The sequence below is a fragment of the Saimiri boliviensis genome, chromosome 15, assembly GCF_048565385.1.
Source record: "Saimiri boliviensis isolate mSaiBol1 chromosome 15, mSaiBol1.pri, whole genome shotgun sequence".
NCBI lineage: Eukaryota > Metazoa > Chordata > Mammalia > Primates > Cebidae > Saimiri > Saimiri boliviensis.
Window position 1 is genome coordinate 44,680,520 of NC_133463.1, and position 20,160 is coordinate 44,700,679.

A 20,160-nucleotide genomic window follows, 5' to 3' on the forward strand; every position below is an offset into this window, starting at 1 on the left:
GGGAGGCCTGGCTCTGAGGCTGCTCCTTCACTGGCGGGGATATTCAGCCTTCCTCCATCAGGACACAGCGGCCAGGGCAGCAGCGGAAGCAGCCAGGCCTCAGCGGTGACCTCGCCTGAGTCCTGACCTCCCTTCAGCACATGGCCACTGTCTTTGCAGGCTGTGCTGCAGCTGCCTCAGGGGGCCTTTGTTGGGGCTCTCCTGGAGCTGCCATGGCCCACAGCCTCCGATGCCTCCATATACTTGCTCTTGGCAGGCTCCCCAGCCTTCTGTCTCCCCCGGCATCGGCATCCGTGCTTGTCCGTCTCCCACCCGCCGGTCCTAGGAGGCCCAAGCACAGGCAGTGGCCTTGGCACTGCTCACTCCGCCCCTTCCTCTTAGGTGGCAAAGGCAGAGGTGCGGCGCCGCTCTCCCCACCCCCTTGCCTCCTGAGGCCTCTGGTTCTCTCTCACCTTGAGCTCCTGCTGGCTTCTCTTTCCTTGGTCCCAGCTAAGTAATACGTCACTGCCTTAGGCTCCTCTTACTTTGGTATGTCTTGACTAAGGAATACTTGACCGCCACAGCGGCTTCTCTTTCCTTTCCCCATTTTTAGAAGCATTCCCCATGTTGCGTGCCGGTTAGACTCAACCCCTCTTGACTTGAGGTCTCTTGCTTATCCCGTTTTCTAGAGGCTTGCCCTTCTTTTCCCCAGGAAGGATTCTGTCTTCCTCCCTTATGGAGGTAATTCTCCTTTCCTTTCTTCTCACCCTCTCTGGCCCGTTGGCCATATGGGAAGATCACACATCTTGCAGATCTGTTCATGTCGCCCTGTCTGGCCTCTAAACTAGCAGAGAGGACCGCACTTATGCCAAACTCACACATGCACACCTACACTCACTCAACTTCCAGAGTTTTGACCACCAAGGAAGTACATCATCACTCCTTTGTGACATTTCCTACCTTGGTCTATGCACAGAGTTGCTTGGCTGCCAGCACTGCAAGCCTGTCCCACTCCCCGCACCCCATTTACTCAGAGTCAGGGTCCTCTCACCAGGTCGGTCCCGATTTCTTAACTCCTGAAGCTGCCACAGGGAGGCAGCAGGGCACCTCCTCATGAGAGGAAACTAGAGACCACCCCTGGAGGGGAATGGATCCCTGTATGGGCCGCCATTTGTTAGAGACAGAATGCTTGTTCCTAGGTGTCACAAGGAAAAGTTAGCATTCAGACAAAAAGTTTTCTCAGCAAGGCAATTTTACATTCTGCAGAAAAGGTGCTCCGGTTAGCTATCTTGCCACAAGAGTACAATGAACAAAGAAAAGGCAGGCATATTTATTCTTTGCATTGGGTCTTTACTGCTGTGTCTGATCTCCATTGGTTGGAGACAGAGCTCACAATCTAAACTGAACCTGATTGGCTAACAATATAAAGCTTTTCTAAATAGGTAAAGGCAATGGAGAACAAAGGAAAAGAGGAAGTTGCTTGTAAAAGGACTTGGAAAAGTAATAACATTCTTAAATAAGGAAGGGGCATAGGCTGTGAGCTGGAACATGCCTTTGAGCATGTCTAACACAAATATCTTGGTTAAACAACAAGGACATAGATTTTACTGTGCCTATGTATTAGGCACATAGATGTGCCTATGAGCATGTCTAACAGCTAGATAGGATAGGGCTTAACAAAGAGTTTTTAGCCAAAAGCAAGAAGGCTTTGAAGAAAGTTCATCTTTAAAACAAACTATTATTTCTAACATTTATTATTATTATTATTTAACAAGAAGGGAAACTTTGAAGAGGAACTTTTTACTTTCTACAGCTCCTTACCGTTTTACTACCAGTAAAGTCCACAATCTTTAAGACTGGTAATTTCTTTATCATTGCTGAAAGACCTTCCATATCCTCAACAATAATTGTGGAAGTTTACATCTAGACATGTAGAGTGTTTCTGTCCATAACAGAGGGATGCAGAGTACTGGAGCATGCTAGCTCTTTTTGATCTGATTTAAGCCAGGAAGATAGTGGAAGAAAGGTGAGCAGCACAAGTTGGATCAGCACTACTTTTATCAAATGCTGAAACTTCCTAAATGTAGCCAAGACTCTTCTTATCACCAGGGTCAGCTTCCCATGTGAGGAAATCAGAGTGCAAGTGCAGGGAAGTATTTGTGTCGGGTTTGGCATTGAACCCGGCCTAACTGACCTCTCAGTGTTTGCATGGACCTCTGGGGGAATCAGAATCAGTACAAGAGTAAGGAAGGGTGTGACCTACATCCTATAATATTTTTACTTTGTGTATATTACTTTTTGATGTTCTAGAAAGGTTAAAAATGTGTACAGGAAAGCAGAAATATATAAAAAGGAAATAGAATAGTTCCTGTGTAACTTCCATTCAGATCACTTCTTAGTAAGCACCGCAGGTACTCAGACTTTCTTGAAATCAAAGTCAGGAAATCAAAGTCCAGCCTGGGTACAGTGACTCATGCCTGTAATACTAGCACTTTGGGAGGCCGAGGTGGGAGGATTGCTTGAGCCCATAAGTTCAAGATGGGCCTGGGCAACACAGCAAAACCCTGTCTCTATAAATAAGTAATAAGAAAAAGAAGGGAAAAAATGTCAAGTTTCCCATTCAAAAAGATTTTTTAAATTATAGCTTTTGATTTTCTCTACACAAAATTTTAATAGCATGTTTAATTTGGAGGTAGATTTAAAAACTATTTCATTCTAAAATGAAATGAAATAAGAAAAATAGCTTTTGATTCCTGCCTTCAAATCTTTACACACCCAGTTGGAGTCCTGACTTTCAGAGTGGTGTGGTAAAGCCCTGCTCTGCCCTGCCTGGTGGTTGTGGCAGGGAAGTGCTATAGACAGAATGTTTGTGTCCTTCAAGAATTCGTGTCTTCAAACCTAATCTCTAGTGTGACGGTATTAGGAGGTAGGACCTTTGGGAGGTGATTAGATCGTGAGGGTAAAACCCTCATGAATGGGATTCGTGTACTTAAAAGAAGAGGTCAGAGAGCTAGGTAGCCCTCTTTCCACCATCTGAGGACACAGTGAGAAGATGGCTATCTGTGAACCACAGGAACCAGGTGTTTACTGGACATCTAATCTGCTGGTGCCTTGATCTTGGACTTCCCAGTCTTTACAACCGTGAGAAACGAATTTCTGTTTATAAGCCACCCAGTCTGTGGTACTCTGTTGTAGTGGTCTGAGCTGACAAAGACATTTCCTCAGCATTGTTTTCCCAGACCTCTGATTTTTCTCCTCTCTTGTGTGCTCATGGTCTTTCTATGTGCCTAACAGAGCACTTATTGAGGTTTTCTTGTTATATTTGTGTGATTCTTTTATTTGTGCCCCTTCTTTCCACTGCATTGAAAGCTTCGTGAGCATAGACTTTTAGTGACACACACACATTTTGTGTGTGTGTGTGTGTGTGTATTTCACTGTTCTCCCTTATGCTTACAATACCTAGCAAAAATATTTGTTGAATGTATGATGACTTTTCAAAAGAACACTCTTTTCAAAGGTCTACTAAAATATCTTTGCTCCTTATTATCTCTGGGAAAAAGGAGACTGGTGTATGTGTGGGCTGGAATAAATATTCAAGCTTTAGAATTTTTATCTTCTTTGAAATCTTTCATACAACCTCTTTTATGAAGAGTTCCATGAAAATGATCTTTAAATAAGAAAATTAAGAGGTGTTTTGGTTGGGAATTAATATTTTAACATATACTTTAAAATAGTGTGTTATACAGAGATACAGAAGGTGTTTATATAGTGTCTATCACTCTTGTCTGCTGTTTCCCTGGAAGAATGTACATGTTTCAGGCTGTAAACAACTTATTTGCCTTTTGAAGCTAGAGAATAAATTGTGGCTTTTGCATATTTTACCTTCTTTTTGTGGAATATCTTTCAGATGCTAACACATAAACGAAAGACTTCAACTTTCAAAAAACAGAATGTGTGACCTTTGGCATTCATAGACACATAGTAATAATTTGCTGTGTATATGGTCTTACGATAAGTACTGTTTGGCTGCCAGCCAAGTCTCATTTCTTGTGCTAGGGCTGTCAAGGACACATGGTTGTGTTTGTAAGGAGAGTGTAAGAAGTCTGCAAAGTTACTTACAAAATCCCACTGCCTACAGATTCTGTATTTCAAAGCACTAAATTAAAGGACATCATCTTAGAATACAACTGAATAATAAATTTCTTGCATTTACAAAACTGTTCATTGATTCAGTCCATAGGCCAAATATATGAGAAATATTGGTGGGAAATAATACCTTCTACATCATTTGCAGTGGGACAGTTGTAGGTGCATTTTAGCCAATGTAGAGTTGTCTTTTGACTCACCTCTTGAGTTGAAGATGAAAGCAGGTTGTTAGCAGGGAAATGTTACCTGGCTTGCAGGCTTGTCCTCTGTGAAGAAGATCTAAGCATGGATCCCTTTGGTTTAAGAAAGATTGCTGCTGCTGCTGCTCCTGCTGCTGAACAAGCTCTGGGACACAGAGTAAGGCAAAGAATGGTGTGCCATTGCTGAGCACTTCCTCTTCCAGTTTCTCATCCATCTTCCACTGTGGTTCTGATTTCCTGTGCTTTCTTGAGTGTGGTTTGAGCCCAGGAAGTAGAATAGGATGATATGGACAATGATCAGAAACATTGATGGCCCCCCTTTGGGCTCACTCCAGGCAGAAGCTTTTAAAAGAGTGAGAACGGGTTTCATTCTCTCTTCCTGGTTTGATCACTATTTCTATTTTCTTATGACCCACTTCTGACTGAAGCCTCCCAGAGGCGATACTTATCTCTCACTGCTGCTGCTGGTGGCCCATACTATTCTAAGTAGAGCCCTGTTCTCTCCCAATAGTACTTCTTTTTTTCTGTATATTTGTGATCCCTTTCACACATGGGGCTGATGTCAGATTACTGGAATGATTCATTCTTCATTAACCATCACATTGGATATTAATCAGTCTTGCAAACTAATTCTCAGTAACGGTATTGCCAGAACTACAGTTTATTGCATGTTTACCATGCGTCAGTTACTTTACTAGGTATTTCCATTTCCATTTGATCCTTTTAGCTAACCTGTCATCCCTATTTTATAGATGAGGACTGAACTTTGAAGTGCAGAGAGGCTAAAAACTTTCTTCAGAACAACCTAGTAAGGGGCAGGGCTGGGATTAGATTCCAGCTTTACACAATTTCACAGCAAACAAAGACTCCTTTCCTGGGCTATTTATAGGTTAGCCCGGAATACTAGGTTAGTGATATGAATATGCTTTAGGCTGGGCATGGTAGCTCATGCCTGAGCCCAGGAGCTCAAGACCAACCTGGGCAACACAGGGAGACCCAGTCTCTAGAAAAAGTTTAAAAAGTAAAAAAGTAAACTAGGAGTGGTGGCATGTGCCTGTCATCCCAAGTATTTGGGAGGCTGAGGCAGGAAGGTCTTGAGCCCAGGAGTTTGAGGCTGCAGTGAGCTATGATCATGCCACTGCATTCCAGCCTGGGCAACAGAGCTAGACCCTTTCTCTAGAGAGAAAAGAAGAAGAGGAGGAGGAAGATGAAGAAGTGGTAGTAGTAGTAGTAGTAGTAGTAGTAGTGGAGGAAGAAGGAAGAAAGAACAAGAAGATGATAGAAGATAGATTTAAACCTCTTAGTAGAATTTCTGGCATTGTTCATAGCCATATGATACGTTCCTAGCCATTTGATACATATCTCTGCTAGGGATCTCTCTGGCACCTTGAGTTCATGCCAGAGGGGTAGTAATCTACTTAAATGGTATGTTTAAAAATTTAATATTTATGACTAAGAACAAGTTTATTAGCAGTGATATTTTTATATGACATATTAAAGTTATAACGTCTTTCTTATTTGATTCTCTCAATAACGTGGATTCTTAGAAGAGTGGAAGTGAGAAGTTATTGCAGTAGTCCAAGTGAAAAATGATGATAGCAATAGAAATAGAGAGAAGTACACAGATTGAAAAATATGTGTTGGGGTAGCAGACAGAGGAGGCTGCAAAGGGGGAAAAAAAAAAGAAATGTAGAAACATATGGTGGTGTGGCAGATACTGTAGACTGGCTCATTTAATACATCTGCCATGTATTATTTTCCCATGCTGCTGTGGCCTAAATTTCCTAGAATGTCCTGTAGCTATAATTCTGTGTGTGTGACTGTTTCTTCCAAGACTGTGCACCCATATGAGGCATGTGACAAGAGGCACAAAGACGACAGTGAAGTCGTTGCCATGTGCAGAAGAGATCTTCTGGCAAACACAGTGACAAAGGTTCCTGGTGTTACACAGGCATCTGTAGTGGAAGTTCTAGACCCTGTTATGGTGGGAGGCAGTGCCAGGGTATTCTTGCTAGCTCAGACTTGTGATGTGGTTGGACTTCTCTCCTGGCTATATGCAGTTGTCTTGTTGATCATTCCAGCCTGATTCTCCAGGCTTCTAGGAAATTGAGCAACTATCAGTAATCCTCTTTATGTTTAAGCCAGCTAGGGAAGTCTGCTGTCTGCAAATACAAATTGGGAATGCTACTATAAAGCCAATAAAAGATGATGCTTCAAGGAAGCTAATTGTGTTTAGTACTGTTTAAAACAGAAATTGAAAGCGTTTTTTAAACTTAGTGATAGGCTCATTTGTGACCCTGGAGAAAGCATGGTTTTTTGGTTTTGTTTTGTTGTTGTTTTGATGGAAGTAGCAATCATTTACAGTAAATCAAAGAGTAAATAGGAGGTAGGGAAGTAAAGACAACCTGGAGAGACAACTCTATTGATAACTCGACTGACGGGAATAGAGCAGAGGAGCAGTAGTTGAGCAGGATTGGGGGATTTTCTGGTATTAGGGTGAAATAATGTGTATGAAGCAATTTTTAATGAAGTGTCTTATACTTAGGGCTTAGTTACTGGAGCTGTTATTATGATTGCTGCTATTATTATTATTGTTGTTGTCATTTTATCCTCTGTATACTTTTAAACAGGGGTGTCCAATCCTTTGGCTTCCCTGGGCCACATATAAAATACGCTAACATTAACAATAGCTGGTGAGCTAAAATAAACACACACACACACACACACACACACACACACACACACAGCCTCATAATGTTTAAAGAAAGTTTATGAATTTGTGTTGGGCCACAGTCAAAGACATTCTGGACCACATGCGGCTCATGGGCTATGGGTTGGACAAGCTTGCTTTAGAGTATTGTGGGTATGGGATACCCTTGTCTCCTGATTTTATAGATCTTTTTTTCAGCTCTTGCAGGCTGGCTCCATTGCCATATTATCTTCACTTAATGACATTAATTAAATAAACATTTATGAAGCACCCCAGTATGTGCCAGGTATAAATACAGCAGGTGTTTGGGATTCAAAACTGAGCAAAACTTGCTCTCTTCCTCTAAATGGTTTCTGGAACACTAGGGGAGAGAGATGGTTAAAGCATAAATAAATGCTTTATTTCAAGTCATGCTCCTAGCAGAAGAATAGAACCACTAGGAGATATGTGTGTGCCTGTTATATTTATTTATTCATATTCTCTCTCTGTCTCTGTCTGTCTCTCTGTCTTATTATGGCTGACTTAGCAGCCCGAAGGCAGGAAGGAAGCATCAGGAGCAGGCTGGAACCCCTCAAGCGTGTCTGTTTACCCTAATTTCTGCAGTCATTTATCATGGGTTAATGAATTTCTTTTGAGCCATCTCCCTTCTTATGAAAGCCTCAGTGTTCAAGTAGGAAGTGTTTCTCAGGCATAGTCACTCCTGTCTACTCTCTTATACACCGGTAAGACCTCTATTATAAAGAATGACATTTATGATAAGCAGATATGCAAATTTATTCTAATATGTATTGCCTAATTTCTTGAATACACTAGCTGCATTTATTAACAGATTTTATTTAGTCATCTGTGCAGCTAGTAAAAATAATTGGCTATCTGTGAATTAGCACAATCCAAGTTAAAATGTGAATTCATTAGTTTTCAACTTGAGTTTTTAATTTCATCTGCTGTTTACTGCCCAAAGGAATGATAAATTGTATTTTAATGAAATGTATTTGAAGGAAGAACCTTCAGCAACCAATATTCTTTTTTACTTAAAATCTGCTTCTAACCTGCTCTGAGACTTTAAAGATGTTGTGTTAGACTGTGGCAACCACTGATGAATTTGAAAAGTTGTATTTCTAGTTCTTATTGCCAAAGGAATTAGAGGTGTTAGGTTAGTTAGTCCAGTTCTTTTTGTTGAAAGAAGTTGAAACCAGCTCATATATTTTTAAAAAGGTGGGATGAGTGGGGTGGGGATTTCAATTATGAAGAAGAATATCAAGACTTTAAAGCCCAGAGACACCTGAAGCCAGGCCTCTTGGTGGAAACTCTGCAAACTCAACCTGGAGCTCTGTAGGAAGAGTACTGCTGTGTCCCGGGACTCTCCTGCCTTCTGTTTCTGTTTCTCTCTGGGGTCTACTCTTTCCTCCTCCTCCTCCCTCCTTCTCCCTCCTCCTCCTTCCTCCTTTCCCCTCCCCCTTCCCCCTTCCTCCTCCCCCCTCCCCCCTCCCTCCTCCCTCCTCCCTCCTTCTCGCTCATTCCTAGTTTCCTGTACTTTCTTGTGTGCATGTGGCCTGGCCTGCTCGCCATCATTGCCTCGGTTCTATGCTTCTTTGTCACCACCAGCCACCACCACTAATTGACATCAGTTTCTGGGTCTCTCAGATCAGATTCCTGAAAGAAAGGATTCAGTTGGCCTTGTTTCTGCCCAGAGAAATTGCACAATATTTTTCTTTTTTTGAGAACTGATCTGGCCTTTTATTTATACATATCAGAAGTACATTATCCAACTTGCCCAAAGGTTCTGTTCTAACTGCGTTTTTGAAATGTGTGGTTTGGTCAGAGAAACTATGTCTTAAAGTTTCTGTTGATTCCCAGGTCAGCCACAATAAACTATGTAACCCATGAAGAAGAGGATCTCTAGCATACTGCTTCTATTCCCATGAATCTCTCTCTTGCTGTGTGTTTGTGCCTGGGATTTGGGCCAGGGAGGATGGGGAGCTCAGAGTAGAGTCTAAGATGAGAGTGGGCTCTGGGGAGATGAGGTGGGCTCTAGTAGGGGGCATGGAAAAGTTGATCTCCACAGCAACCCCTCTGTTTATTTACTATGGGTTTGGGTAGGGTTCAGGTGAGGAGAGTGTGGGACCCCTTGGGAGAAACTCCAGTGGGGAAATGGATAGATGTTCTGTCCCATGTCCAGGGTCCCCAGCTCTGGCTGTGGCGGTGGCAGTCTGCAGGCCCTGTGTGGCCATTGCACCTATTGGAATAGACAGCTGTTCTTCAGTAGAATAGCTACTTGGACTCCTTCAGAAAGAAATAACTGGGTATGGCTCAAATTCTATCCGCACAAAATAATCACTATAAACTAAATGTGGAAGAAGTAGAGTTGGCATTTATTATTGTTATGATTGTTCTTGATTATAAATGTTAGAATTCATTGGGGGAGTAGGGGGCTAGATTTTCTGTGATCCAAAGACAGGGAGGAAGAAGTGTTTCGGGTATACCTGGGAACCGGGCAGTCGATGGTCTGCCCCTGACAATTCACCCTGGAGGATGGAATAATCATTTCCCTGGATTTTGAAATTTTTGAAAATCCCAGGATTTTGAATCGTTATGTCTTGCTTCTGAAATTTTGCCTTTTGATACTCTATAGTTTATATTAACCCGGTGATATTTGCGGAAGGAAGGTTCAGAGTCCCATAATTTAAAAAACAAAAACAAAAACGATTTTCTCCACAGATTTTGTTATAAAATAAGCCTTGTATTCCTGGATGCAAAGTCCTCCATACACTAAAGTTGAATACTTTGATAAGAAAAGAATTAAGATGGTGACCATTCTGTATTTATACCCATTTCTTCCCCCAAATTATTTTACAATTTACTATTCTTAGTAGCTTAGAAATTGTTTTTAACCTGAGGGATTCTGTGACCCCACACTTTTGTAGCCCTGGGGACTTGGCATCTATCCTCCTTAGGCTTTTATGAGTAGGTGCTACCATATAACACACATCTGCACCTGAAACTACATTTATGTAACGATGCTACAAGAGCACCTATGCTGTTTCAGACACTCTTCTAGCTCCTAGATATACATCAGTATCCAAAGCAAAAAAATGCCTATTATCTTCATTGAATGAATATTCTGGCGGAGCAGCTTGGACAATAAACATAAATAATTGTAAGAAAATAGTAAGTTTGTAAGAAAATAATAAGTCCTGTAGAATGATAGAATTATAATGCTGTAGAAAGATAATTCTGTTTAGTTTAGTTTTGTTTTTTGAGACAGGGTCTCACTCTGTTGCCCAGGCTGGAGTGCAGTGTTGTGATCTTAGCTCATTGCAGCCTCAACTTCCTAAGCTCAAGCCATCCTCCTACCTCAGCCTCCCAAGTAACTGGGACTATAGGCGTGTGCCACCGTGCCTGTAGTCCCAGCTAATTTTTTAATTTTTGTGTAGAGACGGAGGTTTGCCAGGTTTCTCAGGCTGGTCTGGACTCCTGGACTCAAGTGATCTACCCGCCTCAGACTCCCAGAGTGCTGGGATTACAGGCGTGAGCCACCATACCTGGCTGGAATGATAATTCTGTAGCTGATATAGCATAGAATATAGGGAATGAGGAAAAAGGGGGAAACATTGCAGTTTTAAATGGTGTGCTCAGCATTGGCTTCACTAAGAAAGAGATATTTAAGTAAAGACTGAAAAGGGTGAGAAAGCAAGCAGTGTGGGTGTCTGAAGGAAGAAGCTTGCAGGAAGGTGGGGAAGCCAGTGAAAAGGCCTGGATGTGGGGATATGCCTGACATGTTGAGGGCCAGCAAGGCCAAGGGTAGCCATGAGAGTGAAGAGAGGAAGTAGGAAAGGGAGAAAATCGGATAGATGGGCCAGAACCTATGGGGCTTTGGAGGCCAGTGGAAGGACTTTGGCTTTTGTTCTGAATAAATGGGGAGCCATTGGAGGGTTCTCAGCCAAGGAGGGGCATGATCTCACCCTGATTTTTAAGGAATAAGGCTGGCTACCATCATTGAGAAGGAACTGGGGGTCAGGGGAGGTGGTGCAGGAATAGAAATAGGGCTCCAGGGAGGAGGCTCTTGGACAAATCCAGGTAAGAGACAGTGGTGGCTTCACCAGGATGGTAACTGTGGAAGTTGTCAGAAGTTGGATTTTAGATATATTCTGAAGATAAAACTCACAGGATTTCTTCATGGATTGGGTGTGATTGGGTGAATTGAACTTTGAATTATATAAAACAAAATAAGTAACTAATGTGATACTTGAAATTCTGTATCCTGAAGTTAAATTCAGTAAGATCAACCTACATTGGTAATTGATTTTCTGTCTGTCCTGTGAAAGGAAGATTGATTGTGCCAAAAGGAAAAAATTAGGCTGAAAGTTGTGTCATGCAAGAAACTGCTTTTCCTTTTGTTCCTAAACAGATAGCTACAGATAAAGGTTAAGTATCTCCACAGGTAGCTACTCCATGTTCACTCTATCTTCCGTGAAGTGCTGATTTAGTGAGCTCAAGACGAATGTATAACTGACTCTTCCCCTCCCTGCTGCTTCTCTCTTGCAGCGTGTGGATTGCCTACTCTCCCTCTCTTTGCTCCAGCCCCCTTTCCCCCTTTAAATATTGCAGCCCTCAAGATCATCTTTGGAGACAGGCGCAGATCACAGACTGTTCTTATGGTGCCATGTTGTTTTCTTCGAGACAGGTCCTTAACCTTGGCAAAATAAACTTCTAAATTGATTAAGACGTGCGTTATACATTTTAATTTACAGTACTTACCATATGGTTGGGAAAAATATACAAATGAATTTAGCTGAGGTTATTTTATCGGACTTAACAGAAATGGGTGTTTCTATTCAAGCCTTTTCAGAAAGGATTTTAGAAAAATTACCCAAGTTGTGTATCTCCTTTGCATAATGTTAATAAAAGACTTGAAACTTTAGCCAAGCAGTCTTCCATTACCAACTTTTCCAATAACTTTCCATCCTAAATGTGCTGCTGACTAATCTTCCATACAGCGTGCCAAGTCATGCTTTGTTGAGTATTACATTGTTAACATATTAAAGTTAAAACTTGCTATAGTACACTGTTTACCATAGCAAAGACTTAGAACCAACCCATATGCCCATCAGTGATTGACTGGATAAAGAAAATGTGGCATATATACACCATGGAATACTATGCAGCCATAGAAAAGAATGAGTTCATATTTTTTTCAGGGAGATGGATGAAGCTGGAAACCATCATCCTCAGAACACAGGAACAGAAAACCAATCACCATATGTTCTCACTCATAAGTGGGTGCTGAACAATGAGAACACATGGACACAGGGAGGGGAACATCACACACTGGAGCCTGTCAGGGGGTGGGGGACAAGGGGAGGGAAAGCATTAGTACAAATACCTAATGCATGTGGGACTTAAATCCTAGATGATGGGTTGATGAGTGCAGCAAACCACCATGGCACATGTATACCTATGTAACAAACATGCTTGTTCTGCACATGTATCCCAGAACTTAAAGTAAAAAACAAACAAACAAAAATCTTGCTGTAGTAAACCCAGCATTAACAACACTGATTTCTGAGATAGTGTAATAGTGTGATTTGAACATATGATGCCAAAACGGAACACAGGGCTTCAACTCTGTCTTGCTGAATTTTACTTCTTGCTCCGTCGTTGAAGCTGCCCTCACAGGGTTAACAAGAATTTTGGACAGAAATATGATTGTAATTAAGCATTGATTTGGGTTTCCTGTGACTCACTTTTTTTGTAACTGAAAGTCATGGAACACTAGATACTGACCATTTGCATCCCCACTATACCTATAGATAGAAATTCTTACTCTTTTGTTGTAATTATATTTTTTGAGACAGGATCTCACTCTGCCACTCAGGCTGGAGTGCAGTGGCACAATCACAACTCACTGCAATCTTGACTTCCTTGGGCTCCAGTGATCCTCCCACCCCAGTCACCCGAGTAGCTGGGACCACAGTCACATACCATCAGGCCCAGCTAGTAGGATTTCTGACGTTAGAATCATAGGGCTTTTGCTTAAGATAGATAGGACCTCCGACATTAGAATCATAGGCTTCCATTTAAGAATTGCTTAAACAGATCTTGAATTCAGTAGAACAGTTAGTATCAACAGTCTCTACGCTTTGGCCCATTCCCAAACCCCTAAAAACCCTGTCCTCAAACTCTTCTGGGAGACAGATTTGAGGTTTCCTCCTATCTCCTTGTTTAGCAGCCCTGTGATTAAACCAGTGCAACCTGGTGTCTTGGCGTATTGATTTACCATGCACATAGGGCAACAGTCCTATTACGGTTGCATCACCACTACCACCAGACCAGTCTGATTTTCATCAGCCAGTTCCTCTGTCTTGGTATAGAAAAATAACGGATGTGCTTAAGGAAAAAGCAGTCGACAAACACTTCATTGGTTTCAGAGGGCTAAGGGAATAATATAATCAATGGGCTAGCAATTGCAAGCAATTATTTTTAAATGGTTCTATTATAGCCATTCATTAGGACTATAGATTTGTCATCCAACTTATTTTTCTGTGTACCTAGCATGAAATTTGAAGAATGTAATCTAAAATAAGGACTAGAGTTCTGTTGACTGTTTTGGGATATCTTTTTTTAATCAGTTTATTCTAAGGTTCTGATCTTTCTTTAAACATGACCCTTAGGAGTAATATTTTAAATTAATTGAGAGAATCAGATGTTTCTATTATTAATATTAGTTTTACTTCTCTTTCTGTAACATTTTAAATCTATTGGTCTGATTTGTACTCCACACAGCAGTTGATGTATCATTGTCATCAGTCACCAAATTGTAATGTGTCTTATATGTTACGAAAGCAAGTTCTTTAAATCAATCCTAAAGTGGGGGGCAATAATGTGAAATAGAAAAAATATTCTTTTCAGGTGTGATTTTGTGGTTTCCTGGTGAGTAGAAGGGTCTTAAAGAGTTGCTCAGCCAAGTGGCCCCCTTACTGGCCTCCTGTTGTTTGCTAAGAGTGTTTTTTGGCTGTGGCCTAAATTTTATGCACCCCCCTTCTTTTTTAAAGAATTTCTAAACTACTTTCTTACTATCCAGAAAGTCCCAGAAAGCAAATAGGTTGTTTTCAGACTATTCCTGGAAATCTTGTTAATCTCCAGAGCCAACTCCTCAAATCTGATTGGGTTGAGATGAGTAACTGAGGACAGTTTCCAAGGGCTGAGTGTTGACACATGCTTTTTAGCATTTCATGACTGCAGATCTGTAAAAAGGGTGTTAGGATTAGGGTGGCCTGGAGTGTACGTGAGTGTAGGTAGAAGGTAGGATTATCAAGTAAGTGGGCTGAAGTCAGAGACATCCTCTTTTCTGATATGCCATTATGATCTATGGAAACCAGATGTTTTTGTATCGAGAAAAAATGATGAGTTTCAGTCCCTGTCTTAGAAAGTTCCATTGAATATACAAAGGATACCATTTAGAGAAATTCAAGACTTAAATAGATACTGTTAACTTCTTGTTAAAAAAAAAAATGGCAATTTCCCCAAGTATATCATATTTATATATACACTGTTTATCTTCTTCTAGGAAAACAAAAGCTGTTCATTGGAATGAAAATTCTGAGTTTTATTTGTCCGTTAACTCAGTAATTGGTGGTATTCTCATATAATTGAACATTGAAGCTTTGTTTCCTTACAAGAAATTATACTGGATAATGTGTATGTCTGTGATACACTATATGAAGGACTTCTGGGTTGGGTAGGGAGAAGGAATTTGATGGTAGCTGTTGTAGTACAATATGACTAGGAAGTGCTGATGAGCAATAGAAGTTATAGTGTTAGGAGAGCAAGTTCTTTAAATCAGTTCTAATGGGGAAGTTCATCGGACATCAACATCAGCCCTTCCCTGCCACTTAGCTCTCTCTCCTACAGAAAGCTGTCATTTTCTTCCCTATTTGTATTCTCTTTCTGGTCCTTACAAGAAATTCCATAGCTGTGAGAAGCCCTCCCTTCTTTGGCAGATCTCCATTTACCCCAAAAGGTGAGCATCTTCATTTGTTAGTGCTGTAAATACTGTTTCTTCTTTCTTTTGTCCTTACCACCTTTAATGCTGCTGTTGATTTCTCTCTTTCCAATCAGATTTTTTTGTTCTTTCTGGCCGTCTTCTATCATTGAAAACTTTTCCTGCATAGGAGCTGTAGTATAGAGTGATTTTTCAATTGTCTCAAGTTTTCCATTAACAAGAATATCATCTCATATTTATGAATCACATAATTGATACCAGCTTCAAAGAAGCAAGCTAACTTAGCCTAGACCTTGCAGATCACCAGGAATAGTTTTGTTACCAAGGCATTGTGCAAACTGGGAAAATAAATAAAAGCACCCTCTTTGGGCGGATGAAGTACAAAAAGTTCCTCTCTAGGTGGATAAATTAGAAAAATGTCCCTCGTCCAAAGTAAGGAAGTCTGGGAATGTGGCTTGAATGGGGACTGAATTTTAGCCCCATTTGACCGTTGTTCAGGGTATGGTACACAAGTGCTTGCAGCAAATTAATTCAATTAGAATACATTTCCTATAGAAATAGTATTATAATTGTATGTCATGCTCTTAGTCAAGGCTTCATAATAAAATACAGTAATATTCAACAAAGCAAGCTATAAATCTTCTGTAATACTTTGTAAGTAAAAAATTAATCTCTCAATAGTAATCAGAGAAATTTAGCCCTGTAATGGGTTTTAAAGAAAATTTATTCATATTAAGAATGGACTGGTGGAGAAGTGAAAAACACGCCCCTCTCCTCCCTTGCCACCTCCAGGCAGAGAGAGTTACGCAGAGAGAGCACTGACTAGTGATGAATGTTTAACATACTTGGCATTACATTTGTTGATTTTCTAAATACATTTTTATCGAATATTTATTTCACTTGTGGAAGTCTGAAATATTTTATTTCTTTTTGTTATGTATTAATGTCATTAAAACAGTGAACACTTAAAAACAGACACTAGTTTTTCTTTGATCTTTATTTTATTTCATTAGAAATATTGTGAGTTTTTAATGAGTTACAAGTAGACCAAAGTGGGTGACCATTTTTCTGTGGAGCTGGGTGTATGTCTGATTGGGAAACTGTGGAAAGAGACTCTTCTGTTCTTCCTGACAGGAGAGGCTGAGATGAGGATAAAGCTCTGCGTAGTGCTCTATGTGTCATAGGAAAGATCCATGCCAGCTAAGTAGATTCCAAAGCCCAAGTCATCCCTGGACTCTGGAAAGTTTCACGTGGGGGCAGATGCCATGACTCTAACACACATGTTTCAGTTTTCCTTTAGTCTGAGAATTTCCAGTCATTATCAAACACACATATTCTCCTTGTATTCTGAAAATGATTTATGCTTATGTGTTAGATTTTGTAAATCTAAATCTATTTGATTAAAGCCTTTGTGCTTTTTCTCCTACCTAAAATTAAAAAAAAAAAAAAACCAAGCATATCTTCTATTTAATTGGGAGAGTGAAGATTTACTGACTCCACAGATGACCCAAATGGAGGAAATGGATTATATCATAGACCCGTGGAATGTCTCGTGGTTGTGCATATTTTGAAATACACACCACTGATTAGTGAGGCTCCGGATTACCAGATAGTCGGACTCATCTTTGTACACTAGGACTTTCACTGTTTTTCTTCAGTCCTTATTTACAGTACCAATTACCTTATGAAAAATCTTTCTTTAGCTTTAGTCTCCTTTCTCAATTATCACAAAGTCTGAAATAACAAGATTCAATTCACTGGGGTTTGATTTTATATTTGTCTCCTGCCTTAATCATCATTGCATTTAGTTACAAATATACTGACTTCTTTTTTTTTAATTGTGCTTTAGATTCCGGGGTACATGTGCAGATCATGTAGGATTGTTGCATAGGTATATACATGGCAAGGTGGTTTGCTGCTTCCATCCCCCTGTCACCTACATCTGGCATTTCTCCCCATGTTATCCCTCCCCAACCTCCCCATCCCCTCCACTGTCCCTCCCCTAGCCCCCACAACAGACCCCAGTGTGTGATGCTCCCCTTCCAGCATCCATGTGTTCTCCCTCTTCAGCACCCACCTATGAATGAGAACATGTTGTGTTTGATTTTCTGTTCTTGTGTTAGTTTGCTGAGAATGATGGTTTCCAGATTCATCCATGTCCCTACAAAGGACATGAACTCATTGTTTTTTTATGGTTGCATGGTATTCTATGGAGTATATGGTGCCACATTTTCCCTGTTCGTTCTGTCTTCAATGGGCATTTGGATTGGTTACAGGTCTTTGCTATTTTAAACAGTGCCACAATGAACATATGTGTGCAGGTGTCTTTATAATATTATATGGCCTTAGAAGGGATTTTGTTGAAATCTTAACTGCTGGGGATGAAGAAGGATAAAAAAACCAATTCCTCATGAGCTACAGAGTATGGTTAAGACCAGTATTACTGGCCAAAAAGAAAGTTTGATTTTATACATTAGCTCTCTTCTGTTAATCATGATAATCAGACTGAAGTATTTAAGAGTTTACTTAATTGAGTTTTTTAGTTGTGAAAGAGAAAACAAAGATGTTTTACATTAAAAAAAATTTAGAGGTATTACACTTTTCAAATCTTCAGTGTTTTTGCACACCTGAAAGACACTGTTTTGTGTTTGTGATGTTTCTTATTTGCATTATGACAGATACATTGATTGTATATTATTTCATAAAGTTATTTTATTTCTCCGTTGCATTTTTTCCTATTAAAACTATACAGTCATTTAGATGAACAGGGAGGACAGTGTCTGTATTCTCTTCTCACCGCCATCTTCAGTAGTCGTACAAAGGTGATGTTTTATGTAAGAATTTCTGTGTTTCATTTCGCAGGTAGGGAGCATTAAGCGGGAAATGACCTTCACATTTCAGTCAGAGGATGTAAAACGTGACTGTAGTAAAAAAATGTCTCATCAGCACGTGTTCTCCTTGGCCATGGAGGAAGATGTGAAAACAGCAGACACCAAAAAAGCCAGCCGGGTCCTTGACCATGAAAAAGAAAACACTCGCTCCATCTGTCTCCTGGAGCAAAAAAGAAAAGTTGTTTCCTCCAATATTGATGTTCCTCCGGCAAGGTAAGGGAACATTAAATCTCACATGTGTCTGCCCCAGGAACTTGGTGGAGAGCATGCATAATTTCTGCCAGTATACAGACTCTCTTCAGTATATAGACATATGAAAGGTTTTCTGCCAAGAATTTTTTTCTATTGCTTGTGTAAAATAGAGCAGGTGGCCCTACTCTTCAAAACTGACTTTGAGGCTGCTGTAGTTGGAACTATTGTAGCTCTATAAAAGAATTTTTTATTCAGTTTTGATAAATGAATAATGAGCAAAGGAATATATGCAAAAAAAATAGGATGAAACATTGTATGTAGGGCTGAGCATACATTAAGTAGGACTGTAGCCACTTAAAAGCAAGTATACACACATCTTTGGTCAGAGGTTGGTAAATTTTGGCTACAGGCCACATTCAGCCTCTGGTCTGTGTTTGTGTGGCCTGTGAGATAAGAATGGTTTTACCTTTTTTTTCTTTTCCCAAATAGAGATAGAGTCTGGTTCTGTCACCCAAGCTGGAGTGCAGTGATGCAAATGTAGCTCTCTGCGGCCTTGAACTCCTGGGCTCAAGCAGTCCTCCTGCCTCAGGATCTGGAGTAGCTGGGCTGGGACTGCAGGCATATGCAGCCATGCCCAGCTAATTATTTTTATTTTTTGTAGAGATGGGGTCTCACTATGTCACCCAGGCAGGACTTGAACTCCTGAGCTCAAGTGATTCTGCCACCTCAGGCTTCCAAAGTGCTGGGATTACAGGCGTGAGTCACAGTGCCTGGCCTGGTTTTACATTTTTAAAGGCCTAAATGAAAAACAGGTGACACAGACCGCAGGTGGTCTGCAAAGTCTAAAACATGTAAAAAAAAAAAAAAAAAAGTTGGTGATAGCTGGTTTATATCATGATTATCTTTGTACGACAAATCTACCTTAAAACCCAACCAAGACGGTTTATCTGAAATATCAAAAGGCCTTTATCTTTCTAAAAACAAGGGGAAAAAAAGACCTTTGTCACGTTATAATTCTATTTAAACCACACACCCAATAGCACTGAACCAAAGGACAATATTCTGGCAGAATGAGAGTGGCAGTGGTGGCACAAACATATTAGATCTTTTACTTTTTTGTGTATCAGTTGTCTCATCTAGAAAACAAGCTCTACGTCGGCAGGGATTTTAGATTACTCTGTTCATGCTTTATCCCTAGGCCTAGAACAGTGCTTAATTTTGTTCTGAGGAGTGAATGAATATTTGTCAGATAAAAAAAAGAAAGGAAATGCTGTAGCATAAGAGATTGCTTATTTGTCAGATGAAAAATATTTGTCAGATGAAAAAAAGAAAGGAAATGCTGTAGCATGAGAGATTGCTTATTTGTAATACGTGTGCCACATTTTCTTGCCAAAAATTATTTATAATGAAACTGACAGCATATAGCAATTGTTTGAGAAGTCCTGCATTTGTCCAAGTGGATTTTAACAGCCAACCAGGAAAACAGCACCTTTGGAAAAGGATGTGCCTTTCCTTGCCTGTTCACTTTTTGTAATTAAAGTTTTATTTCTTTCTATATTAAATCAAAAGTATCTTTTCTAGAAAATTACTGTTTTCTCCTGTTGCCAAATTTGTCAGACATTCAAAATTATAAGCCTCTTAGTTTTCCTTAACCTTTAATTGAAGATTTTCACATATTCATTACTTCTGTTTCACTGCTTGGGATTATTTACTTTTCTAATTTTTTTCATATAAATACATGTTAATTTATTTAGGATTATTTCCTACTACTGCGGCATCTTTGCGAAACGTTTTATCATAGCCTGACCCTCATAGGCATCTCAGTTTGTATTTGTTGTTTGGTTGACTCATAGGAAAATGGCATGTTAACAGTTTGCAATGTGAAGAGCTGTGCTTTCATTTTCTTCCTAAGCCTGTAGGGCAAAAGTTAGACTTCCAGTGTCAGTTTAGTACCAACTTGCAATTCTGTAGGACTTATTCTACTTAAAAATTTCAGTAGACCATTGTATATGTTAAAAGACCTGGAATTAATCATTTTAA

General features: G+C 40.2%; 1 protein-coding gene across 1 annotated transcript in view; it reads left to right on the forward strand.

The window, feature by feature from the left end:
- The window catches only part of ZNF704 (zinc finger protein 704), a 237,108-nt gene that overhangs the window by 36,518 nt on the left and 180,430 nt on the right, over window positions 1-20,160 (forward strand). The window contains exon 2 of the mRNA XM_039464620.2: window positions 17,900-18,141. Within this exon, the coding sequence (XP_039320554.1) occupies window positions 17,900-18,141 (242 nt within the window). The remainder of the gene's footprint in view (window positions 1-17,899; window positions 18,142-20,160) is intronic.